The sequence below is a fragment of the Belonocnema kinseyi genome, chromosome 4 (assembly GCF_010883055.1).
Source record: "Belonocnema kinseyi isolate 2016_QV_RU_SX_M_011 chromosome 4, B_treatae_v1, whole genome shotgun sequence".
NCBI classification, from domain to species: domain Eukaryota; kingdom Metazoa; phylum Arthropoda; class Insecta; order Hymenoptera; family Cynipidae; genus Belonocnema; species Belonocnema kinseyi.
This window is the reverse complement of record NC_046660.1, coordinates 40,164,598-40,176,811: the sequence shown is the minus strand read 5'-3', so window position 1 is coordinate 40,176,811 and position 12,214 is coordinate 40,164,598. Positions and strand designations below refer to the sequence as shown.

The window sequence follows — 12,214 nt, the reverse complement described above, 5'->3', positions numbered from 1 at the left end:
AAAAAGATGAAATTTCTTATTGAGAATTGATTTCTCGAATTATTTGAATGTTGTCTTTGACGTAAACTTCTTAGAAAGTAGAAATTACATGATTAAAAAGAATTCAGTCGATGTTGAAAATTTTAAAACAAATTCTTAAAATTATGCTTTGTCCCGTTTTTGATACTTTTTTACGATTCAACATTTTTAAAAAGATTACTGTATCTGAGGCGATAAATTAGTAATGCAGATTCTAATTATATTTTAACGGAAATAACAAATCTGAACCTTTTATGTCAATATTGATTAGAAAGTTTCATATCGTGATATTTTTGTATAGCAATGATTTGAATAGTCGAAGTGCAGTAAAAACTTATCAATCTGAAGAAAATTTGAATTGCACTATTAGAAAGTGGAAAAATATTTTACAACTACAATTTTTTATGAATGGGATGTTGTCGCGAAGAAGAGAAGGTATTAGGTAAGTAAAGGGAAAAGGACTATTCAAATTTAAGCTCTTAAAACATAAATTTTCAATTACCTAAAGATTTACTATTTTATATCTTAATTTTTTTAAACTATGGTTGAAATATATGAAAAATGAGCATGTTTGGTTGTTAGTTCACGATGCTGGAAGGTTTGCTTTCATTCTAGTTTTTTTCTGCGATGGCTCAAATTTACGGCTGTGACGTGTAGAATTACGATAAAAAATAAATGTTGCTTTCTTCCATCGCAAGGCAAAGTGGGGTGGCTCAGTAAGCAATAAAACGGGGCACCCGGAATTTTCGATTCCATAACTTTATTCCAGGCGAAAAAGTTATACAGAATTTTTATCATTGTTTTAAAATTTGAAAAGAGACGAAATGCATTTTGGCATTTTCAATAATGCCGGCACGCGTTTTCGGCCTTTTTATATAGCTTGATTGCCAATTTGAAAATGGTTTTTTAATTACTGTAAAAAGAAAATTTACTCTATTTACATGAGAAAAAGTTTGTTAATGTTTCAACTACAACAAGACAATATTGAATGTATTTGTGCGCGCCTTTGAATTGCATCGATTGCCCATTTCTTAAAACTTGTATGACCTACAAATAAGTATTTATAAGGATTAACATTTTTTTTTATTCTGTGTGTATGAGAAAAATCTTTTATGTATTAAAAATGCAACAATAATATATGTATTTTATTTTTTTCCATATTTGATATCTTAGAACCGATACTGTGTGCAAGCAGTCGTTAAAGATATAAAAAAAGTTGTTCTTTTTTGCAATAAACTTATTCACCTCCCAGAAAAACACATTGCAAAAAAATATTCTTTTCCCGAATATCTACAAAATGACAGGTCGCACGTTGAAATTTATTCATTCGATTATTCGAAAGAGAATAAAAACTTTACGAAATAGGTTTTATTAAATACGAGATTATTTTTGCCATAATCTCAATCTCATATTTCACTCTCATTTTTTACTTTAGAATGGACTATTTTCAAAGGTATTTCTACATTTTTGCTAAAAATGGGTTTCAAAAGACGGTATGTTCTTTGCTCATAACAATCATATATAACATAATCATATATTATCATATATCATCATAAATCATATATTATCATAAAAAATAAATTTTAAATAAATTGCTTCGCGAATTTCAGAAAAATTAGCAGAACTCATTTTCTATATTTTTTACGAATTTGCACTTTCTAAAACGAAAATCGATGAAATTATGTTATTCTTTATGAAAAAAAACTTAATATTTTTCGGATCACCCTTGTCAGTTGATGTGCTATCTGCCAAGCATTTCGAAAATCCATTAAAAAAGTCATTTTTAGTAAGCAATTCGTTTTTCATATACTCACTACTATTCTTGGCTAAATGATTGCACACTATATAAGATTTATTTTTAAATAATTATGATCTACCGCAATTGAATATTTGGCGCATATCTTTATGAAAAATAACATTTGGTTAAAACATAAGGTTTTCTTTGAACCAGTTTTAATTTAAATCTAAAAAAGCCGAAATTTAATTATTTTTACTAATTTTAAATTATGTATTTGCAAAGGGGTTTGAGTGCTCAACTTTAACGCATGCAAATGTATTGTATCTCAGGGACTGTTTTATAGTCAGTGGTCCCATGTATTTGTTGCCAGACCGCCTGACCATCAAGCCCCGAGTGAAAATTCTGTGACTAGTTTTCTACTTAAATTGTCCCTAATCAAGACATTCTGAAGTCGAAATTTTTTACATCAATATGCCTAATCTTCGAGACAGAGCCGGACATCAATATATATATTTTGTAAAAAGTTTACACTATTTGAGCCAAATTTTTATTACTTAAAGAAGAATGGTTTTCCACTTCGGATATATATCTGCCCAGACAAAAGGATCATTCTAAAGTTTGTAAAAGCTAATCTTTGTTAATGATTAGGCAATTTTCTCAATTTTTCCAGAATAGATATTTTTCTAGTAATAACCACTTTAAAAGTCTTTATTTTGCTACTTCCTTCCTTCTTCCGTTTATCAGTCGCTAGCGCCGAAACTGTTACCTTTACCTTATAGTTCTTATCAAAACGGGCATAGCAGTATCGTTTAACATTTGTTTATTCTATATAAAAATCATTCAATTTTAATTACTTTTTGCAATACAATAAAAAATGCACTTTAAAACTTAGACATATTTATATTAAAAAAACTTTGCATGCAAAATCAGTTAACTTTAAGTTAAGCTGCGTATATCGCAGTGTAATCATTGTTATCATAGAAGAAGATAGCTAGCCATATTAAAGACGTCGAAACCTACGATTCATGTCAAGACGCATATTACGTAAGTAAAAAAGTAAATTCTGAACTTAACTCTTATCTTTTGAGCCTTCACGTGGTTGAGATAACAAATCTCGCCTTGTTAAAATTAGAATTTCAAAAAATGAATGACGAAGAATACTGAGTGACACCGTATTTATTATTTCTGGAAATTAATAAAAAGTAGGTTAAGCCTTAAAATCGTTGTTTGTTGTTCCTATGTTCCTATGTTTGATGCATATATTTCCATCACTAGCTTTCAACAGGTGTTGACACCTTACGCTGTTTTACTAATTTGGAGAAAAATTACTCAATGTCTTGCATTACTGCTTAAGATAAGTTAAAGTCTAGTGAGTACTTTTAATCAGGGAAATCATGATTAGCTTCAAAAAACAATTCAGATTTTCTCCTTGTCAGTACAACTGCGACTAATTAGCCATAATTGTAATTCTTCGAAACGTCCTCAACAAATTTCGAAAAAAATAAAATACTTTTTTCACCTTCGGGAACAAGAAATGATTTAAGGATTGTGTGAACTAAAAATAAAGATGCTTAAGCTTGTTTTCGCCGAAAGCATTTGTTCTACACTTATCGTATTTTAGTGCAGATGGATGGGCCTACATTAATTCTTTTACTTTGTTTTGAAAATTGAAAAAAAAACAGTTTGAGCATTTATTTGAAATTTAAGTTTTAATCAATTATTGAAGAGATTAATTGAGCGTGTTGTTTCTTTAAATTACTTTTTATTTTCATTAAATTGATAGTTTTTTTGCTAAAAATTAGAAACCGGAAATTTTCATTGTACCAAAATTAATGACTTTTTAAACTAAACTCGCGAAATCTCGGCTTCTTTTCGATGAAATGATCTATTTTTTTTCTTCGATTAGAAAAACCCCTTCTGATGCCAATTAGGTTTTAAAAGTAGATTTCCTTTTTATATATAAAACATACAAATTATTGCAAATCATTAATGTCAGGAATCGTTTCCTCAAACTTTGACTGACAAAAGTCTGTAGGCAAGTTTCGCAGACAGACAACTTCCAGTGGTAAGGTTGTTCCTTGATGTTTAAGGAAAATGTTCACCAAATTTGAGCTAAATCGTTTTTTTTAAGAGATGTAAGCGATTTTTTATTGTCGGGCGTGCACTCGCCCCGAGTAGACCGACGTTCTCGTGGCAACCACAGTCGTCCAGAATAGGAATTGACTGTTCATAATCGCTAACAGGTAGTAATTTTAAACTAATTTATAAGTTCTTTTTTCAGAAATGTTCAGCATTAAATTTTCAAGAGAATTATAGTTTGAGATTTATAATTTTTTGTCACTGGTTGACAATATATAAAGAAATAATGTGAAAAAATTGGCCATTTCAGCTTTGTGAACTTTTTTCTGAAGAAAAAATACAGAAAATGACTTACCATCAGCTAGAAGTATTTTCAGAAATTTTCTCTCAAAACAGAGATAGAAAGTTGCGGTTTTTTCAAAATTTTTCAAATTTTTGTTCAATTTTTAATTAAGCTTAGGTTATACTGAATAATTGTTAACAAAAATAGTTGTTTAATCAATTTATTATTATTTTCAATAATATTAAAATTCAATAATTCTAGAAAGTTGCGGTTTTTTCTGAACTCTTACATTTTTGTCCACTTTTTACTAAGTAATGTAATATTTAATGCAAGTTAAAAAACATTCTTATTCAGATAATCACTTATTGTTTATAACTATCTTTTCATAGAGTAATGCTAGAAATAAGCTTTTTTCATAAATATTCAGTTTTAATTTGACGTTGTAGTTCTAAAAAATAATAAGAAAACCTCAAAAATAATCTTTTTTGAAATAGTATTTGTAATGTTTTAAATACATTTCTTTGCATTTTTCTACTCAATGAAAAAATTAATGCAAACAAAAAAGCTATCTTACACAAGAGATAGAAACATACACTGTCCGGCAAAAGTTTGAACTCACTTAGAAAAATCGTTTTTTTGTTTGTTGTATTTATCGCTTTAATTATACCGGAGCTAAAAAAAATTTGTCTTTAAAAGAGTAATTGTTTTTGAAATTTTGTTTAAAATAAGCCCAGGGTGAAGCCAATTTGTCTAGTTTTTAAGTAAATATTGAAAAAATAGTGTAAATTTCAATGTTTTCTTCAATTTTCAATAACTTCCGAAATAGTAAACATTTCTCAATGTTCTTGGGCTCATTTTGAAGCTTCTTTTTTCACCGTGTCACAACAGCTTATGAGCATGAATCATGAAAAGTTTCTTTTTGAATTGCAAGAATCTGAATTTGTAACGAAAAAGTTGGAAAAATTAAAATATCATTTCTAGTAACAAAAATATTTTTGTAAAATATATGAAACATATAATAATGGATTTTCTATGTAATTTCCTCAAAAAGTATATTCATTTAACTTTTATTTTGATTTGCCTACAGATAAGATGTTTTCAAATTTATCCAACTTTTTTATTACGACTTCAAGTTCTTGCCATTCAAAAAAATTTTTTTTATGATTTCTACTCCTAAGCTGTTGTGATACGTTGATAAAAAATATTCAAAATGAGCCCAAGAACATTGAAAAACGTCTACTATTTCAGAAGTTATTGAAGATTTAAGGAAACATTGAAATTTACACTATTTTTGTATTATCTACTTGAAAACTAGACAAATTGGCTTCACCCTAGGCTTATTTTAAACAGAATTTCGAAAACAAATGCTGATGTGACGACCCGGGTGCACCAGGTCGCGCATCAGGTAGTTTAGCACGTAGCCTGGGAGAAATTTTAAAATTTAGATGTTTCCAACAGCCAAAAGTAATAAAAATTAGAGTCGACCTGGGCCGCAACCTGATGCACCCGGGTCATCGATTAACCATTTGAATTGGTTTTCATTATTCACAAACTTAAAATTTTTTAAGTTCTCCTAGAATACGTACTATTCTACATGGTACTCGATCCAATGTACCCGGATCGTCGACTCGCAATTTTTAGTAATTTTGGCTGTTGGAACAATCTAAATTTTGAAAGAGTTCTCGTTAAATACGTGCTAAGAACCTGGGGCGCGACCTGGTGCACCCGGGTCGTCGAATTACCATTTGAAACTGTTTTCTGTTTTCATTATTCACGACATATAAATTTTGAAAAAGTTAACGTTGAATTCGTATTAAACGACGTAGTGCTTGACCTTGTGCACCCGGATGTTCGACTCAAAATTTCTAGTGATTTTGGCTGTTGGAACAATCTAAATTTGAAAAAATTTCTCGTAGAATACGTAATTAACTACCTGGTGCTCGACCTGTTGCACTCGAATGGTCGACTCACAATTTCTAGTAATTTTGGCTGTTGAAGCAACCAAAAATTTGAAAAGTTCACTATTTGGAATTGTTTTAATCATTCAAAAAATATAAATTAAAAAAAAGTTCTCGTGGAATATGTAATTAACTACCTGGTGCTCAACCTGTTGCACCCGGATGGTCGACTCACAATTTATAGTAATTTTGGCTGTTGAAACAATCTAAAATTTGAAAAGTTTTCGTGGAATACGTACTAAGCTACCTAAAGCGCGACCTGGTGCACCCAGGTCGCCGACTCACTATTTGTAATTGTTTGAATCATTCAAAAAATATAAATTAAAAAAAGTTCTCGTAGAATACGTAATTAACTACCTGGGGCTCGACCTGGTGCACTCGGATGGTCGACTCACATTTTCTAGTAATTTTGGCTATTGGAACTATCTTAATTTTGAACAATTTCTCGTAGAATACGATCTAAGCTACCTGGGACGCGAACTGGTTTACCTGGGTGGTCGCCCTACCAATTCGAATTGTTTACATTATTCACAAAATTAAAATTTTTTAGAAGTTCTCGTAGAATACGTGCTAAACTACCAAGTGTGCGACATAGCGCATCCAGGTAGTGAACTTACCATTTAGACACGTGTCGGCTATTGGCAAACCTAAGATTTTCATTTTTAATGCAAGCTCATTTTGTCTGACACTTATATGTTCGTAAGAATATTCATTTGTTGTTGGCGCGTCCTAAGCCATGCTGCCATTCAGCCGTGACCCATGCTTTAGCCAGATATTTCCAAGTGTCTTGCCATGCTTGAGCCATGCAAAATTTTTTCACATGGGTAAATACAACAACAAAAAAACGATTTTTCTAAGTGAGTCCAAACTTTTGCAGGGCAGTATAGAATGGAATATAATATAGGAGTAGGTGGGAGGACTAGATTTGTAAATGAATTGTGAAAGATTTGTTTTGCATTATAATAAGCGGTTTTCTGAAAAGCATAATAGAAACATTTGAAATTGCACATACTTTATTATTAGCCCCCTCCCCTTCTACTTCGGATAATCTCTGGGATCCATGTAGAAAATTTTAAGCATATATTTCAAATATCCATTTTATTTCAAAAAAAAAATATACGCATAAAAAAAGATACTGTTTTAAATATGATTCTTTATTAGGTTTATTCATTACTTTTTCATTACTAAAAAGGCAAAGCAGAATTGAACATTTCAAAAACTACAATGTTCTTCCACTGACCTAAAAGAAGATAATTTATATAACCTTAAAATCAAATGAACAAATAAATCTAAAAAGAAATTTTATTTAATTAAAAAGAACAGGGGGCATTTAAACATTTAAGAAGAAACCAGCACATTTATTCACTTACATAAGAGAAGACAGTTATAAACAATAATAAATTAATTATAGAAATGTTTTTGTTTAATTGATATTAATTATTACATTAATTCATTAACCACCTCACTCAAATAGTAAACTGGAAAAACAATTAAAAGTTTCAGATAAAACAGCAACTTTCTATCATTAATAAAATTGAATATCATTGACAATACTAATAAATTGTTGAAACAATTCTTTTTGTTAACAATCATTAAGTATCACCTAAGTCTAATTGAAAATTGGACAAAAACTTGAAAAGTTTTGAACAACCCGTAACTTTCTATCTCTATTCTAAGAGAAAATTTCTGGAAACAATGAGAAATTGTTTAAACAATCTTTCTAAACATCTTATTATAAGTATTAAGTATTATTTCATATATTACCAAATATTTGCATTGGAAAAGCCTAAAAAAATCGTAATTAGCATCCAAAAATGACAAAACTCATTTGTTCAGTTATGAAGTTTCTTCAGGACCCTATAAAATAGATTTATTGTGAGGACTTGTTGAAAATAATACTTTATTCGTATTCTGTAGCTCATTGTGAAGAGAAATGTTGACTTTCGATACTTCCAGCTGATGATAAGTCTTTTTCTATATTTTTTCTTGAGATACAAATTCACTAAGCTGGAATGGCCAATTTTCTCACTTTAATTGTTTATATATTGTTTCTATGTAATAAACGATTTAGCTCAAATTTGATGAACGTTTTCATTAAACATCAATGAACAACTTTACCACTGGAAGTCGTTTGTCCGCGAAACTTGCCTGCAGACTTTTGTCAGTCAAAGTTTGAGGAACCGATTCCTGACAGTAATGATTTGCAATAATTTTTATGTTTCTAATATGAAAAAGAAATCTACTTTCAAAACATAATTAGCATCAGAATGAGTTTTTCTATTTGGAGAAAAAACGAGATCATTTCGTCGAACAGAAGCCGAGTTTTCGCGAGTTTAGTTTAAAAAGTCATTGATTTTGGTACAATGAAAATTTCTGGTTTTTAATTTCCGAAGTTGGCAATTTTCGGAAATTTTTCCGCGTTTCCGCAAGGCACAGCGTACTGGGAGAGCGAAGTCCGAGCGCGTCAAATTAAGAAAAAAAGTTGTCTCAAAAATGTTGCAAATGGGCTTACTTTTTCAATTTTTATTAAAAATGGCTAGTTAACGAACTTTTCCTTTCTTTTAGGAGTTAAAAAAAGTGTGCCAAAGATAGATTTAATCCGTTTCTGTTTTCGAGAGTAATCGTGTTTACGGACGGACGGCTGGACGGGCGGACAGTCAGACAGACGCCATCGTGAAAACCTTTTTTTCGGATTCAGGGGTTCTCGAAGCGTGGAGATTTGTTGAAAAACTATGATTTCAAATTTCGGATAATTCTCATACTTTCTCAATCATAAGTGATTAGAATTTAAAAATAATTATGTATTCAGCTAAAAAATTGTTGTAATCATAGACAGAAAGAAAAAATAAGATTTCTTTAGAAGGAAAACCTATACCTAGAATATTGAAAGAATATATCAGAGTACATCCGGATATTGTAGAAATTAGGAACTTAGAAAAAAAATGCCTTTGTCTGCCTACTTAACTTTATCAAACGTTGTTACTCACTCGAAATACACGGGTGTCCTTATTAAATTTCTTTAATTGATTGAATCAATACCATTTTTGTTGATTCAACCATAGAATAATTTTGTCAAGCAAATATTTTGATTATAGGAATATATCGTTGATCCGGTCAAATATTTGGTTGGAACAACCAGACTATATTTGACTAAATTTTGTATTTTAGGCTAAAAAAACCTACATCTGGGAAGTATAGATTGTATTCGAAGGTGCGTTTTATAGTTTTCAGCATACGACTCCCGGTATAAATTCTATAAGCAAGTGTAGAAGTATCCTTAATGAACCTATCGTTACAGTTACAAGATTATAGATTAATTTATGCGTAGTATTTTATGCTAATTTCTAGTAACTTACCGGTCATTTATGATAAAATTGAGCAGTTTCCTTGGGCTTAATCAGGGTCCGTAAATACTCATAATCATAAGTTCTACATCGGTGTATTATTCATCGTCGTAAGTCCTACAATCAGTAATACTAAAACCTATTTTCAATATTAAAAGCGAAACTTACCATGGTGTGAACTGTCCTATAATTAAGAAAAGCATACTGATGATGTAATTTTTTTCATTAAAGCATCTTATAAATAGCGAATTCTAAAAATCTGAATAAGAGATTCGACAGCAACTACAAGGTTGTATAACGATTTTTTCTACAATGATTTATTATATTCCTTTACCAAAACCCAAATAAAATAGTAGGACCAGATTATATATCAGCAATCTATATGTGTCAATGTTGTTGCTGCGTTCGCTATTGTGTGTATTTTTTTTTGCTCGGTACACGTTTAGCAAAGCAAAAAAGAAATGCGATACCAACGTTTTTAAAATGATATATTAGTAACAAAATGAATAAACAAATTGTGTACTCTTCCAGGACTTGTTTCTTCTATAGCAATCACTAGATATTAAATTGAGGGTCATATCATGATTTCATTGTCTTTATTCATTCTAACCAATCCTCTTTAATCATGTCACTACCTTTTTCAGCAATCATAATAGTTGGTGCATTCGTATTTCCTCTGATAACAACCGGCATGATAGACGCATCAATAACTCTCAATCCTTTAATTCCATTAACTCGCAATCTTGGATCAACAACAGCTTCCGAATCTCCTTCGGGACCCATTTTGCATGTTTCAACAAGGTGATGACATGCATAACCCAATTGTCTCACAACACAGGTCCAGTATTCATCTGAGTTAAATTGAAATTTATCGCAAGGAGGCACAGAGTCATCATTAAGTTTGAATTGATATTTTTTCATATTCGTGGTATTGAATATACTGAGACCAATTCGATTACCCTGGATCATACGTTTGAGATCTGGTTCGGCAGTCATAAATCCAGGATGTATAAAAGGTGACCCCCAAATTGGATGAGTAGCATTTAGTTTAATTAATCCTCTACTTTTCGGAGCCAGTAATATTGTAGAAATAGAAAATTCGCTTTCATTTAACATAATCACAAGCAGTTGTATATCTGGGACTTTTTTATTTATTTCATAATCTGTGCGAGCATAAGCAGAAAGAATTACTGAGCTGCTTGCGGAGAAACTTCCTTGCTGTGTTATTGCATAATAACTAAAGTTTTCTACTTCTTCTTTACATTTGTCAAGATCATCTGATGAAACATTTTTTATTATTCCCGAGACACCGATAGTCATATAATGATCGTGAAGATTATGACCGACTGATAAGTTTTGATAGACGTTGATTCCAAGCTTTTGAAGTTCGTCAGCTGGTCCCACACCTGAAACCATCAGTAACTTTGGTGAGTTTATAACACCTGCGGACACAATTACCTCTTTCTTTGCCATAAGTATCCCAGTAATGCCAGTGTGTCTGTATTTATATTCAACACCATAAGCTTTTTTCGCGAACGGATCTATCAAAATTTTAGTTACGTAGATTTTATTTCTAACAATCAAGTTGGGCCTTGTTCCTCTAATTGGACGAATAAAGGCTGCATTGGTAGTTTTTCGAACTCCATTGTCTATAGTTACTTGGGTATTTGTTATTCCTAATTGACTTTCGGCATTTACATCTCTGGTTGGATATCCGAGTTCGTTGAAAGCTTCTCGTATTTTTTCTCCTGATGCAGAAAGCAAAGGAAACTTTGAAACTGTGAGATACCCTTCAGTTCCATGATATATCGGGTTCTGCCTAACGATCTGGATAAAATTAGAACTCTACAATGTTTTATCCCATATGAAAATAACTTCTCGATTATTGAGAAATTTGTGTTACTCAATTTATAATTACGTCTGGGTCTTCGTTATCCTCTGATTTCCTAAAATAAGGTAAAATTTCATCATAGCTCCATCCAGGATTTCCCATTATAGCCCAGTTATTGTAATCATTTTTATTACCTCTCATGTAAATCATGCCATTTAGTGTACTTGTACCACCCATTACCTAAAAATTAAGTTAAAACTTTATATTACGAATCCTTTTCATCACTTATAAAATATAAGTGATTAAATGCAAAATAAAATTACCAAAGAATGTGTATTATCATTAGAGAATAACATGAATTCCTAACGTTTTTTAAGATTAGATGGCGTTATGAATTAAACATTTTTTAAACTAAGTTTTTTCTGATAATAGATCTTTTCGTTTCCTCCTCTGGGAATTGAACAATAGAACTTCTCATATCCGGTCGGGTGCTTTTAATTTAATTTTAAACATTTCTAATTCATAACGCCATCTAGTCTGAAAACTTTAAGATTTGATGTAATTATCTGATGAATACAGATTCCTTGAAAATTTTGATTGGAAACACCTGCCAAATAATGCGTGTATTTCTGGAAAAGGATTTTTCTTTCGATCTCTCTAGTAGCTAAAGGGATAAGCAACCGATCGGCTCTCTGAAGTTCTGTGGTTCGATTCCCAACGAAGCGAAGGAGATCTTTTTTCAGAAAAAATTTAATTTTAAAAATAATATTATACTCTTCCACGAGGCAGTCTGCAGCCTTTGTTTATTAAACATGCTTTTCCTCTTCTTGAGTTGTATAATTCCAGTCAATTTCTGTTTTCAAAAGTTCGACAAAAAAGCCAGGAATTTCAGCTGCAACTGGTTCCTCTCCTCCCGCTTCAAGTAGCATTACCTGGAAAAAATATGCAAATCAACATCTGTCC

The 12,214-nt window shown here is 31.0% G+C and overlaps 1 protein-coding gene across 1 annotated transcript in view; it reads right to left on the bottom strand.

Annotated features, from left to right (window-relative positions):
* The window catches only part of LOC117170859, a 54,391-nt gene that overhangs the window by 41,391 nt on the left and 786 nt on the right, over positions 1-12,214 (bottom strand). The window contains 4 exon segments of the mRNA XM_033357901.1: positions 10,024-11,247; positions 11,339-11,491; positions 12,026-12,072; positions 12,075-12,183. Coding sequence (XP_033213792.1) covers positions 10,024-11,247; positions 11,339-11,491; positions 12,026-12,072; positions 12,075-12,183 — 1,533 coding nt within the window.